This window comes from Mustela lutreola, chromosome 11 (assembly GCF_030435805.1).
Source record: "Mustela lutreola isolate mMusLut2 chromosome 11, mMusLut2.pri, whole genome shotgun sequence".
In the NCBI taxonomy this organism is placed as follows: domain Eukaryota; kingdom Metazoa; phylum Chordata; class Mammalia; order Carnivora; family Mustelidae; genus Mustela; species Mustela lutreola.
This window is the reverse complement of record NC_081300.1, coordinates 16,568,273-16,582,872: the sequence shown is the minus strand read 5'-3', so window position 1 is coordinate 16,582,872 and position 14,600 is coordinate 16,568,273. Positions and strand designations below refer to the sequence as shown.

Here is a 14,600-nt window from a genome sequence, read left to right as displayed (position 1 = left end):
CACAGACTCAGGCAGCTCGAATGACATGGTGGCCCACGTACGCAAATCAACATCTAGGCCTGTAAATACCTGAAGGTCACATAATGGAAAAGCTAAGGACACCCAATCACAAACAGCCGACTGGGCTGAAGCTGTAGCCAATCACATCATTTCCTTTCTTTGTTCCGGCACCTTCTCTTGTCTCTCCCCGGGCTCCTGTGGGTGGAGCGCTCGGAACCACTTCCGGTTTGGCACTGCCCAATTTGAGTTCATTTTTCCTCAAATAAACCCTTCATATTTTTAATATGGCCCGGTTTATCTTTTCACAGACAGACACCCTACTTTCCCCACATTCAGGTCTCTGAGTGAAAGGCTTCCCAGGCATTTCCTAACTAAGGGTCAAGAAAGGGGATGTGGCTTTGCTACAGAAAATCTATTTATAAAATCACTAACAAAGGATAAGGGGAATCCTTTCCCAGACCTCCCCCTAGTCTATTTCTCATAGGCCAATAATAATTTAAATCTGATTATGGCTTCTTTCAAGGGTATGGTTTTTGGTGGGGGGGGGGGATCCCGATTCTATCAATATGTTGATGTGAAAAGGATGGATTTTCTTTTCTTTGCTGGTCACTCAGCTCCAGATCTTTAAAATTATAATGCTAGTGTTGAATAGTGTAATCACTTCTTTTAAAATGAGCCAGCAAATGTAACCTATTAAACTCTATAACCGCCTAGGCCGACCTTAGTTTTGAGGTGAAAAATAATGTAGCTCAGGTCAGGAGACTCAATTTAGGAGTAGTTTGCAAGGCCTTTTGATGGTGAGATAAAGAAAAGGTTTTTCTTCTCGTTTTTGGTCTCCTTTTCCTCAAGGAACACACCTTTTGTGTGCTCTAACAAAGGAATTTCCGAATTCATAGTGGAATTTGGAGGTGAAGTATTACGGGTAGACTGATAACTATATGCGCCTGCAAAGCCGGTTTCAAACCACAAAAGGATTAAAAAAAAAAAAAAGAAAGAAAGAAAAGCTGGGATTTTGCAATATACTGATTGGAGGAAAAGCTAAGACATTGCAAGTTAGCAATAAAAAACAGCAACAAACAAAATCCCAAAGGATTTGGAATTCCTTTAGTTTCTATTTGGCATAAGAATAATATGATTTCTTTGTTCTGTTCTTTCTTATCTCCAGCACTCAAATAATCCTTTATTTCATTCGTGCAGTCAAGTTACTTCTATTGTTGCCCAGAGCAGAAGGGTACCCAAGATAGCCTTACGTATGTAGAATAACAGAATGAACCTTTGTGTTGATTTTTTGGTGGAGGGATAGTGTCATGTTTCAAAAACTTACACTCAATGTGTGTGTGTGTGTGTGTGTGTTTTCTGTTGTGAAACTCAATAATTTTACAGAATGGACTAGGATGGGTTCTTTGCTTTTAACTGTTGGTCTACCTGGCAAAAGGATTTCTCTGCAATCCTCTTTGTAAAATAGAACAGAGACAATGCGCAAGAAATTATTATTTTTTAAAATTTTTGGTTGTTTATGGTTTTTAAAAGCAGATGCAATGTTATCTGTGGCCGTTTGTGCAAATGATGAATTGTGCTTTCAAACTAATTTCCTCCCGCGAGTTAGACCAAAACACTGGGCTTTGTAAAAAGCTCTGCTTAAAAAGTATTTGGCATCATGAGGCCACGAGGCAGTTGTACAACTGAAGCCTCTTTATGATAAAAATAAGAAATCCAGACTTTAGTTTTGGTAATACAATTCTTGTAACCATTCGAACACTGCTGGGCTGTGCTTTCAACTCCTGAGAGAAGGAATGGGGGCAGGGCAAGGGAACTTGTTCAGTAAACAAAGATTCCAAATCTAGGGAATTTAGGATTTACTAGGATAATGTGCGTTATGAAATTTCATATATCAGAGTATGTGTAGTGCATCAAGATTTCAGCTAAGTAGGTCCTTGTATACTCTTCAATGCCTGGAATGTTTTTACACGCATGCTAATAAAGGCTCACCTTTGGGAGAAGAAAAAAGGCCTCCTTTCAAATGAAATCAAGCCCAGGTAAAGTTGAAACTCAACCCACAGAGCTCGGGCACCGTTTTCAGGCTAAAAGAAGATGAGAGTTTCAATTTCATCATCTCGTAACACTGATAAATGTGGTGCCCTGGCTGACAAAATTTGCAGATTACCGAGGTCTTTCTAAACACGTGTAAATACGCGTGCCCATTTATGTGCAACTCCAAACAATTTGCCGATTGCAATGAAAGACCAAGGACTCTTCCGTGAGACAATCATTCGGTTCATTTACATGAAAAGTCTTAAATAGCAAAAATGCTACTTTCAATTTACATCACAGTGTCCCCATCATCGAGAACAATGGCTTCCTCAATGGAAGATAATGCAAAGGAGAGGCATACTGAGATTTAAAAAAAAACAAAAACAAAAACCAAAAACCTCTAAAAACAAACCAAACCAACCGCATCAACTTTGCAGCATACTTTGCAAATACAAGCCAATTAATCTAATTTAAGATATAACACACAGCAACAGCTTCCCATGCTGGGGGTCTTCAGTGCTACTGGAGGAATATTCTCTTTAGAGTCCATCCGTTCACACACAAGTGAGCCTTTTTAAGAGCTTATGGTGACTTTTTTTTTTTTTTTTTTTTCAGATCCTTCCATTTTGTCCTAGTTCCAGGGCAGCCACAATTAGCTTGACATGGGGTTTCTCTCTCCTTTCAAAAAACCTCTCAAGTGAGTGCACGTCTGTGAACGAGGTAGGACCCGGGACCCAGGGCCCGATAAAGAGCATACCTGATCTGTTGGTAACATATTGTCTCCTTCGTGGACGTGTGAACGATTATGCACACCTCTGTGGTCTGAGCGGGGTTTATACATGTATCTTTCTGCGTTCTGCAGGCTGGGACCACCTGCTGTATGTACAATACGTGCTTGCTCTATTTGTGCACCATCTTCCTTCTTGAATTTAAAGACCCACCTATTACATCTTGTTTACTCAGTATCATTCCCCCATTAAAGAAAGAAAAAAAAAAAAATCCTACAAGAACTCAACATGCCATGTTTCAATCTGGCCCCAGTGGCTTTTTCCCTGAAAGCAAAACGTGTCTTTTACACCAGGGCTTTCTCCCCACCCCAGGGGGTGTCTTCCATTCTTTTGTGGCTCAGTTTAAGGCGAAAGGGCTCCAAACCACTAACTAAACAGAAGAGAGCCCCTTCTTCCCCCTCCAGGGAGAATTTCAGATTTAATTTATCTGAAGATAGCGTGCTCTCTTCTTACTTATTTGCCACCATTACGAGGATAACAAACCACCACCTTGGCTTCAAGATCCTGGGTGGAGAGGCTCACGGGCTTTTTCAACCATCTTTGGCGAGGCCTTGCTTCCTTCCACTCGAGTAAGTTGCGGCTTGGGGCCACGGAAAGGACTGGGTGAGAGCCCGAAATGTCGTTTGAAAGAGAGAGAAGCCCTCCCTCCATCCCCTGAGCCCCACCAGCCCGCTCTCCGGGGCGAAGCTGCGATCCAGCAGCCCCATATGGGCGAGACTTGGCAGGTCCGCGGGGCTCCTCTCGCAGCCGCGGAGTCGGAGTCGGCGCCGGCCGGGCGTCCGCGCCCGCCGGCCGCGGGGCTTCGCGCTCTCGCCGCCCTTCTCCCCGAGTCCTCCCTTCCCCCACCGGCCGCCCCCTCCCCCTCCGCCGCGCTCCCTTTTGTTCGCTCGCCGCTCGGGCCGCCGCCGCCGCCGCCGGGCCCGCACCCCCAGCCGTAGGCCCCGGCGTGGCGGGCCGCCCCGCCGCCGCCGCCGCCGCCGCGCGGCCTAGAGCGCGCCGCCCGGGGAGGCGCGGGGCCCGGGGCCGGGCGCACGGCGAGGCCGCGGCGGCGGGGCGGCCCGGGGGCGCGGGAGCCGGCAGCCCGGGAGGCGGCGGCGGCAGGCGGCGGCGAGGCCGCTCCACCGCACACGCACACACAGACCCCGGCAGCGGGAATGCAGATGACACGCCCGTAACATGGGAGCCGCCGCCGCCGCCGCTACGACGACAGCAGCAGCAGCCACAGCAGCCGCAGCCGGCGGCGCCGCGCTGAACAAAGGTCATCCGAGCTGCGGCCCAGACGCCCGGGCTTGACCGCTGCGAAGGCCAACCCCGGGAAGGGGGTGGGTGTGCGCCCGCGGGGCGGGGGGCGGCGAGGGGCGGCCGGGGCGGGGTGGGGGGCGGCGGGGGGTGGGGGGGAAGCCGGCGAGCGAGGGGCGAGGGCAGCGCAGGACCGGGCGCGGGTGGGCTGCGGGGGAGAGGCGGGCGCGCCGGCCCCTCGTGCCCACCCCTGCGGGCCGGGGTGAGCGCGTGAGGCTCAGGCCCCTTGGCCTGACTGCAGCGGCCTGTCCCACCCTGGCCTTGGGGACGGCTGGCCTTCGCGCCCCGCCGGCTTCCTCGGGGGGGCCGAGGACGAGCCGGTTTCGCTAGGCCCCACAGGTTCAGAGAGGGGGGCCACGTGAGCGCTGGAGCTCGCTCCTACCCCCTCCAGCGCCGGCGGTGCACCGAGGATTCTTTAAAGGCCTCTGTGCCGCTCGTACTCCCTGCCCCTCAGCTCGGGTCCCCCCACCCCCACCGCAGGCATCCCTAGTTTCCTACCCCGAGGTGAAGGGATTTGGACTTCTCCCCCCAGGTGCTTGAAAGAAGAGAAGGTTGGAGGAGGAGGAGACTGGGGGGGCTGCTGGTGGTGGTGACAGGGCTGGGAGAGTGCGGAGAGGGACGGGAGGAGGGGGCTGGGTGGGGTGGGGGTGACAGGCGGAGAGGAGCCTGGTCAACAAGCCAGCACCACTCTGCTAGGAGGCCGAGGCCGCTCCTGCAGCCGACGCATCCAGTGTGAGCAGACACACATAGATTGCTTTCTTGGGGGCTCTTTGTCAGCCACCAACACAGAGAACACACACTGACACACACGTACACAAAGATGTGAGCCAGGTTGTGGGAGGTAAGTGGGGGAAGGAGAAGGAGGGGGAAACAGTGTCTGCGGTGGGCTTTGGGGTGGAGGGGCAGGGGGGATGGGCCCTGAGGGGCTCTGGGGTGCTTGTGAGGTGAGCCTTTCCAAGGCTGTGTGCTTGCCTGTGTGTGTGTGTTGGGGCGGGGGGGACACACGATGACCTTCCCCTCCTCAATAAGACCTAAAAGGGAAAAGCAACCCCTAGCGAGATCCCCTCTGTGCTGATGATTTTCAGGGACTTGTTGGCAACTCAGCGAGGGTTGCCATAGCTTTTTTATGTAGGGTGACCAGAACCGGCTGAAACTGGTTTGAGGCAGATCAGCTCCTGAACACAATGCAGTCACTGAGCTACTACAGTGGGATAGCAGCTTCCTCCCTTCATGGCAGCCAAAAGCAGAGGAGCTTGCAGGAAGGTACCATCCCAACACAGTATGTGAATGCACACTTAGACACCACACAGCACTGGTACGTGACTGATGGAGCCCTAAAAGATTCTGTGTAGAGAAGAGGGAAAAAAATGTGCAGGTTTGCAAGGTCTGAGATTACTTGGGCTTTTCCTGCCTTTTTCTTTTGCTTAAGGGATGGACAAGGAGCTGAGATTTATGACCCTTATTAAAGAAAAAATGTGCCTTGCTAGGGTGGGGACACTTGGTTTCTGCAGTCTCTCTTTCTCTCTTTCTTTCTCTGTGTTTTTAACAAAACAAAACCAAAATGAACTGATGGGTTTGTAATGGTAGTTTTGTTTGTTGCTGGAGAATGCTACTTTGCATGCTTTTTTTTTTTTTCTCTCTTGCAGGGTATGTTCTATTTTGTGCTTTTCCTTTTAGAAGCTACTAAAGGGTGTTGGGGATCCTTCTGACTATTATGAAGGCCAAAAGGTAACAATATTGTTCTAGGAAATGAGCATAAATGCGTTCCAGTGATGCTGTAAGGCATACATGCTGTCTTTTTTTTCCTTGTAGGCCTGTTGACTGGGGCTGCTTTTAACCCTTTCATATTTGCAGAGAATGCAAAACCGTGTGACAGTCACTGAACATTGAGCCAAAGTCTTTCCAAAAGGTCAAGGTTCACAAGGTGAGATATGATATTTTGAGCATGAATTTAATTGTTTTATTGGAAGGTCCGTGCAGAGGCAGATGGACAGTGGATTGGTACCCTGGAGATAATTTTGGGTTCAGAGTGGAGAGGGAATACTCTTAATGTTATCCAAGTTTAATGGGATTAGGGTGATTTTATGATGGGATTGCTATCAAGACAAAATCAGAATGACTTCCTTAATTCGCATGTGGCTAGTCCTTGGGAAGGAGGCAGGCCTGGAAAGAGGCAAGTTTAGAGAACGGTAGGCATCAGGGCCTTGTGGAGAATGTACTGGTTTGCATGAGACTTAAAGCAGCACACATGTAGCATTATCCCGATGGTGACCAAAAAAAAAAGGAAGGACTTGGCCAAATCGAGGCAGCCTATTTGAGGAGTCTGAAGGTAGATTTGCCTTTTGTTCATTCCTCACCTTCCTTTTACCTTGTGCTCTGTGTTAACCTGAAAGGTTTTTCAACTCGGAGTCAAGTGGTGGAATGGCTTTTATTGATTTTAGGGGCTGTTGACGGTGAGTTTGCCATTGGATTATTTGTGGCATACATTTTAATGTGGAATGCTAATGCAGTACCAGGAGGAAACCGGCTAGTCTGGCTTCGTCTGTGAAAAGATGCCTGTTAACTCAAAAGCTTTGTAGCAGTGGATGGTGGAAAATATCTGATGCCTTAAAGAGCTCGCTGTTCTCCTCAGGCTGGTGTTTGTATGTACCCCCAAAGCCAGAGGTTTTTGAGGAGCAGGGAGAAGAAAGCAGGCATGAGTCTGGCCAAGTGAAGAACAAAGAGAGTGAGCGCTTACCGGGGGAGCACTAAGCATTTTGCCTTGGGGTTCCTGGTGAAAAGAGCTGCAACTTCCCCAAACAGGAAGCCAGCAGCTCCAGAATCCTATCCAGTATGATCTCCACGACACACAGAACTTGTTCTGGGTCCTGGTCTGGTAGGAGGACAGTCAGGAGGAGCTCAGAGAGGACAGGATTGGAAAATACATCTGTCCCCTACTTTGAAGAGGGCATTTTGTTCCTCCTCGATTTGATTTGCGCAGAGTCGAGCCTTTTCAGAAATGCCGAGGATCTTAGAATGTGCTAAGTTGTGTGCTGGCAGTTGGTGGGCAGAGTATCTGCGGTGAAGGGTGTCAAGTATGCTAGGGTTTTTATTGTTAAGGGTTTTTTTCATGTGATCGCAGAGAACCCAGTATGTGATAAAGCTGGCAAAAGGGAAGCGAGTGCACGGTTAGCTCAGAGTACTTTGCACAGTATTTAATAAAGATAAATGTAATCTCCGTCTGATAGACCAGTAAATAGCTTACACGATGGAACAAAATTCTTTACAAATCACTGTGCTGAAATGGGTGTTCAATTCTACATCATTTTCGACTGCCAGAGGTTCACTGTCTGAGTGTGGTAGAAATCTGCTTGCAAAGCAGATCGCAATCCACGTTGCACGATATGCTGCTCCTGCTTTTCTGGTGCCAACTAAAACTCAGATGGCGAAAATGATAAACCTTAATTAGCTTAATACAATAAGCTGTTTTATAATTTAGTCCTTCATTCCCGTCTTTAGAAAGGCAGTGGTTTTTATTTAACTTTGACAGCTAACCCCTTGCAATCAATGTTTCTTGATAGTCTGTTTTAAGAGCCCTTTTTGTAAGGAATTGCATGGCGCAGAATGTTCTGGTTGACTCTCTCTGTGGTTTTTAGCTTTGTTACTCCTCCTCCCCCCAGAAGGCTCCTGGAAAATCGCATTTGTTTTGCATTTAGGCCAGCCTTTCCAGCTGCGAGGGCTGTTTAAGCTTGGAGAGCTGGTTCTCCGGGGCAGCAATCAGAGCTCATCTGTGGACTGAGGTTTGTCTCAGGTGGCGATCTCCTGCTGAGGTCTAACAATGTAGCAGGCCCAGGTCTCCCAGGACAGGAACCCAGAGCTTTCTGAGCTTGGGAATGTGAATGTGAGTGTGGAGAGTAAGCAACACCATTCTCCTTCCTGGAAGAGCCAGGAGAGAGCAGGGTAGCACCCACACTTGGGGCAGGGCCTGTGTGAGAGCAGGGTAGCTCCCACACTTGGGGCTGGGCCTGTGTCCTTGCTGTCACTGTCGCCATGCGGAAGGCCACACCTGGAGCCTGCCAGGGATCGCCTGCGGCAGGTTCTGAGGAGGGTGACAAGCCGGCCATCCCCTCTGGAGGAAGAATGTGTGGGTTTGGCTGATGAGGGTACGCTGGAAAGAAAGTGTCACAGGGTGTTGAACCTTTGTTTTCATCCTTTGCTTCTTTGGATTTTTTTTTTTTGCGTGTTAAGGAACATTAGATCCTGGGCTTTTAGGACTCTGAGCATCCTGGTTCAGGAGAGGAGGCTGGTTGCTTTCTCTTTTCCCCCTCTCTTCTCTCACAAAGAGATTCCCTGCCCCCACCCACCTTGACTCCTTAAAAGAAGGGTTTAGGAGGGAGGCAGGGCCCACGTAGGTGGAATTTTCTGTGTATACCTTTGCCTCGGATGAGTTCGAGTTTTCAGATTTGTGTCTCCCAGCCCTCTTTATTTCTTCCCTTGAAATGCTTTCTTGGGTCTGTCTTCTCTTGGGTCTGAATAAGGTCCCTCATCTCCTTGTTGGAACTCCCCATCTAGCTCTTCACAGCTGGAGCAGAGGTTGTCCCGATATGGGGCCCTGGGATGGTTGCCAGTGCGAGGGAAACCGAAAGTATCTGGAAAAGATTTGGGGTTGCTCTCTCCTCATTCCCCTAACATCTCACCCGAATCAGTACAGTAACCACATCCGCAGTAAAGCATTGAGGAAATCTACACCTGTGTGTTAATTACATTCGAGGGATGATCTTTAACCAAGTCATGGTTAAATAATTAACTTTTTAAACTTTTAAATTTACATACAGTGAAATCTGCTCTGTGGTGTGGAGTCTTAGGGGTTTTGACTAGTGTAGAGCGCTGTGTGTCCACCCGTGCCGTCCACAGGGAGTGGTTCCGTCACTCCCGAAACTTGCCTCCTGCTCTACATTGGTGGTCAGATTCTTCCCACCCAAACCCTTGGCAACCACTGGTTTGTTCTGTCCCTATATTTGGTCTTCTCCAGAATGTCATATGAATGGCTTCTTTCCTTTAGCAAAGCGCATTTGACATTCATCCACGTTGCCGTGTGTAGCCATACCGGCTGCTTTTCCGTTGCCAAGCTGTGGACCGCAATATGGACATACCACAGTGTGTTTCTTCGTTCCCCCGGACGTGTGGGGTGCTTCTGCTTGGCGGGTGCTTGCGAGTAAGGCGGCTCTAAACATTTGCATACAGGCTCTTGTCTGAACCTAAGTTTTTACGTCTCTTCCCTAAATACATGGGGGGCAGGTGGCGTGGCTGGGTCATAGGGTCAGTGCCTAAGAATTAGAAGTCCAAGCGAAAGCACGTTCAGCTCTTCCTCGCAGCTCACGAGAGAGAGAGCTGGCCTTGTCAGTGGCAGTTAAGACTTCCCAAGTAAGACGTCGCAGGGAGCATTATCTGAAGACGCGCGAGAGATGATTATGATAATAGGACCACTCACTAACGGGATGACATGCTTTATAACCCAGAACTAATCGGAATTAGCCAAAAGTGGAAACAGAAAACTGCCGGTGGTAAAATATCCTTTATTTCCTACAGCAATCATTTTTCGTCTCTTCAGAAACAGTTGGCAGTTTAATTTTGACATTTGTCTTCAGGTTCAGGGCCACGCCAGACAACAGCAGAATCACAGTCCCGGAAAGTGGTACCGAAGTTCTTTGTTGAAATCGGACTTGCGTAAACAACGTATTATTAATTATGATTTGCCCGAGTTTTTGACTGCCAGAATATGGGTGTGGTTTTAATATCTGAAGGTATTGTTCAGGTTTGATGCCTTTTAAGGAAATGAGAACATTTAAGCAAAATCCAGGCAGTGAAGCTGGGAGACTTGGGGAGATTAAAAAAAAAAAATTTTTTTTTTTATTTTCTTTTAACTTTAAACATTTTTTCAGACCAAGGTTGGGTACTGGAGACAGAGAAGAGCCCGAGAAGTGGGAAGTGATCTTAATTGGGGGATTATTTCATCCATTTTACAGTTACTGAATGTTTACAAAGCCCCAGACATTTTGCTAGGCCCTGGGAGTACCAAGAGAAAAGGAATCCAGAGAGAAAACTGGAGTGGGAAGTAGCCTACTGGTGCTATGACAGGAATGTGAATGGGCCACCTAATGTCCAGTGTCCAGAGGGAGGAGCCCTCGAAGAGGTGGCTTCTGGGGCGAACCGGGAAAGATGGGTAAGAGGAGAAACAGCAGGCAGAGACCGGGGAAGAGTGTGGAGTCCTTTGGAAAGACACTGAGCGAGCCTGGAGTTGTGCATGGGGCCGGGAGAGCCGGGTGGCTGTGGGAGAGGAGGCGAGGACATCAGGAGGCTGGCAAGGGCCAGAATGACCAGAAGGTCATTCTCTACAGAATATTCGAGTGAGGACTTTCTTGTGGAGGTGGTAGAAGCCTAAAGCCTTCGGCCTTGGGGCAGTGTCTGAGGAGGGAAGGGAGGCTTTTCTCCTGGAAGCAAGGAGGTCACAGGAGGGGACCACCGTAGCAAATCTGGGACAGAGGAGGGCCTGACCCCAGGCGATGCAGTGGGATGGAGTGGTAGGTGGGGGAGGGGTGTGTACTCATGGGCAGGGGTGGGGGAGAGGGAGGAACAGGACAGCGCCAAGTTTGCTCCTTGAGGTGATTTGCTGCTGGTTGCTTTTGTCTGGGACAGACCTCCATCAGAAGGCAGAATAGATTCGGAGGGCGGATGTGAAGGGGCTCCATACGGTGAGGTCAAGTTTGGGTTGGGTCGCCCATGGAGGTGTCCTTTGTTGCCAGGATCTCTTTGGGCTGGAGGAATGGGCATGGAACAGAGATGATAGAAGAAAGATGTAAAAAAAAGTTGAGTTTGGGCTTCCATAAGATAATGGTTTATATAGTCACAGCCTTAAAGAAGGAGCAGCTGAGGAACTTACCACGCATGCTTTGGAAAATGGGAGGGCAAGACATTTCCGGAGAGGCAGAAAGTAATCTTAGTAGCTGACATCTGCAGACACGCAGCCCATCCTGGAGGCCGTTCTGCTGGTTATCTCCCGTCATACTGAACCAGCGAGAGGAGCTGGGTCCTTTTATCCCCGTGATCAGGTGGGAAACAAAGACCCTGGCCAAGGCGGCTTGTAAGTCCTACCAGAGGCAGAATTTGAGGCTTGTTCCTCACCACCAGGCCATTCTGCTTTGGGGAGCAGAGCATGAGGAAACCCTGGAAGGTGTTTAGGGGTGTGGAGGAGGAGCCTGAGAGGGCACAGGTAGGCCCTAGACAGTAAAGGCACTGATAAGGTTCACGTTAGAAGTGGCAGTTGACGATGGCTGAGGTGAGAACGTGTCGTGGAGAAGTCTGGGACACAGTTGAGGCTCCCTTGTAATTAGCCCCGTTTTCCCGACTTCACTCAGCACGGAGAGAGGAGAGTCTCCGTCAGAGACGGTGCAAGAAAGCGGGTTGAGAAGAGGACATTTGTACTGGGCACTATCGGGTGAGGATACAGATTGGAAGGGAGAAGGAACAGGGACATTTTTGTTTTTATTTGTTCTTTGGAAAGAACTCAGATTGAAAGTAGTGCTGAGAAGAATCTTTAGTTTCGGTAACAAGTAAACACAGTTAAAGAATTCTTTGAGTCATCTTCTGCAGACAGGAAGTTCTAAATTTTTCCTCTTTTAGAATGAGAGGAGGAAAGCAAACTCTACTTGATCTAAATCTGGAGACTGAAATAAGTAATTTTTAGACAAACTCAAAGTAGCCTTTTTAGCTGTCCCAAGTGTTCCCTCCTAAGTTGCCTGTAATTGATGGTCCTTAGGGACAGAAGATGCGGGTTTTGTATTGTTTTCAGTTAGATATTAGTACAGCTTGACGTAAGAAGAAATTCCAGGCATCTTGTAGGATTTAGAGAGGCCTAAAGATAAAATCAAGGTGTTGTTCTTGAATGTTTTCTCAACTCAGCCTTTCCTTTTTGGGACATAAACTCTGGCTTTGCAAAGGTTGACTCATTGGTCTCATTATGGGTATTGATTTTGATCATTTTCTTCCAACAGGAACAGAATTCTTTCTAGGGATCTGAATTGCAGTTAGGTAGCTGAAAACCTAAGAAAATTTGGAGCCCTGTGTTTTGTTTTTGTTTTTGTTTTTAAAGGTCTGCTAGCTGGAAATACTTCAAAGATGTACACTAATCTCCTTTTCTGCAGTGAGCCCAAACTGGGGGGAGAGTGGGGCTGGTAGGTGGACCTGGAACCCAGCACTCTCAGCTCCCGGTCTGCGGCAGCTTGTGTATCACAGACTGTCTCGCTGCCCTCCAGTTTGTTATGGGCTGGGTGGTGTGTATGCCCGCTCCTCATACCATCGTTAGGTCCTGTGAACCACACAGGTTCTCCTTGGTGAGCTGGTCTTGAACTGTTCTGCTGATTTAACATAGCAAGAGTGGGAGAGGTAGTTTGAGGTCTCTAGTTTGAGATGTGATCATGCTGAGTGTTCTAGTGAAATCGGGGGGCTTGGTCCACGGGGATTTTCAGTGGCCTTTGCCTGGCTCTTGGTGACCTCAGGCTGCATTCTGCCACCATGGGACCTTGAGCAAGTTCCTTAAATTCTAGGCCTTGCTTTTCTTTTGAGGGTCGTTACGAAGATTAAGAACATGTAAGGTGCTTCATAGAGTGTCTGCGACAGGGTGAGTCCTCCCTTGGATCTTTGCTGTGCTGTGTTCCCAGCTTCCCTGGGGTAGGGGAAGGGCCTTTGCTGACATTTCTCCTCATCGTAGAGGGCATTATTTCTCCTGTCGTGCCCGTTAGCTCAGTTTTAAGTAGTTTTGTTTTGGCCCACAGTTGAGTGTCTCCCGGCCTGTCTTCAGTGATAGCTGCCCGATATCTGGTATAGAAGTAGGGGAAATGTAGGCAGGAGGACAGTGTCCTTGTTCCCACTTGGCTGGACATTCATTTGTAGCTGGAAAACATTGGATGAATGTTGTCATTATCATCTCGTACTTTGACTGTCTTTGTTTCCAGAAAAATCCAGCCCCATCAGTGGTGGCTGTAGCCTAGCTGATGTAATTTATGTTAGCCAGAGTTAAAAGAAACAAAACCTGACTGTGCAAATATGACAGGTTAGCCACAGCCTCCGCTCCGTCCCTGCTCCCATGGCACGCTGCTTCCCACGTTTGCTTGGCAGCGACTGGATACTTGTTATCTTGCACACTGGGATATGGTGGTGACAGAAGTCTGAGTGGAGAAGGAACCTGCGGGTCATATTTTAATGTCTAAAACTTCTCTGTCGATAGAGTGGGCGCTAGCCCCATAGGGCCGTAGAGTGCTTGCTTGCAGTGTGATCGGTCCTAACTGGGCTGAGCTGTAAGCATGGAACGCACATCAGGTTCTGCAGACATAGACAAAAGGGGAAAAAAAAGGATGCAGATATTTCATTAATACTTTCTCATATTGATTACATGTTACAGCAAGGCTCTTGTGGTTGAATACAATTTATTACTAAACTAAAATTATTAATGTTGTTTTGCCCCCCCCCCTTTTTTTCTTTTTTAAATGTGACTGCTAGAAAATTTAAAACTGTATGTGTGGCTTTTATTCTTTCTCTGTTGGACAGGGCTGGTCTGGACCATTAGATGGACATCTAAAGAAATTGAGCGGTAGAGTCTCTCTGGTGCCCTGAAGTGTTGAAGTTCATTGTGTTGAGTTACCCTTTTGGTTGGAAAAGATAGTGGAAGGTCGATGTGATGCCTCCTGGTTAGAGAAACTCGTGCTCCGCTGGTTTGGACCCTCTTCTCTCACACGTGTCTCTAGTTCATGTCTCTGCATTATTGGGTCTAGACAGCCGTGCCAGGCCGGTGTCTGCTTCTAAACGGACAGGGAACCAGTGCAGATCACACGTTGACCACGTAAGCTAGATGCTTACACCTCATGTCCCCTGTGAAGTGTGATTACCATTCCCGGTGAGACTCTGGGGAGGTGAAGTGACTGGCCCAGGGTGGTACTGCTCGTGAGTGACAGACCTTGGATTTGGGCCAGGGATGAGCTGACTTGGGAGTCCTACTGCCTTTTCTGAATAATGGTTCCTGCTTGGTGTTCCTGTCTTGTTCCTCTTGCTCAGAGTCGTCCCATACCTGGTCCCGGGTGCCCTTGTTGTCTAGATAGCATTTCTCCCATTTTAATTTGCATGCAGATCCCCTGGGGCTGTGTTAGATTGTGCAGACAGTGATGCCGGCTGGCTGAGTGGGCCAGGGTTCTGTCCCTCCTCTAACGGGCTCACGCCAGTCATGGTGACCTGTTGCTGGACCACACGTTGGGTAGCGGAGGTCTGCGCTGTTTCCTTCCTTGGGTTTTGGACATGCTTCCTCTGATTCCAGAGTGATCTGACTCTCTAAAACTTGCCTCATTCTGCAGGGCCTCACCCTGTGGCTTTGCCTGGGATGCCAACAAGTGCACATGGGGCCAGAACTGGTTTTCGGTGGCAGGTGCCCAGCTGGGCATGAACGCTGATTTCTAT

At 48.8% G+C, this 14,600-nt stretch overlaps 1 protein-coding gene across 7 annotated transcripts in view; it reads left to right on the top strand.

Annotated features, from left to right (window-relative positions):
• Positions 1-3,177: 3,177 nt before the first annotated feature.
• ZNF532 (zinc finger protein 532) overlaps positions 3,178-14,600 on the top strand; it is a 104,214-nt gene continuing 92,791 nt past the window's right edge. The window contains exons 1-3 of one of the 7 annotated variants that reach the window (XM_059140855.1): positions 3,179-3,388; positions 5,765-5,846; positions 5,931-6,042. Coding sequence is in view for 1 of the 7 variants with exons in the window: in XM_059140862.1 (XP_058996845.1) it covers positions 3,996-4,077 (82 nt within the window). In the remaining 6 variants the exon portion in view is untranslated. Of the gene's footprint in view, positions 3,389-3,809; positions 4,142-5,764; positions 5,847-5,930; positions 6,043-14,600 lie in introns of those variants that run through there. The other 6 variants (XM_059140854.1, XM_059140853.1, XM_059140856.1 and 3 more) reach the window with 6 other exon arrangements.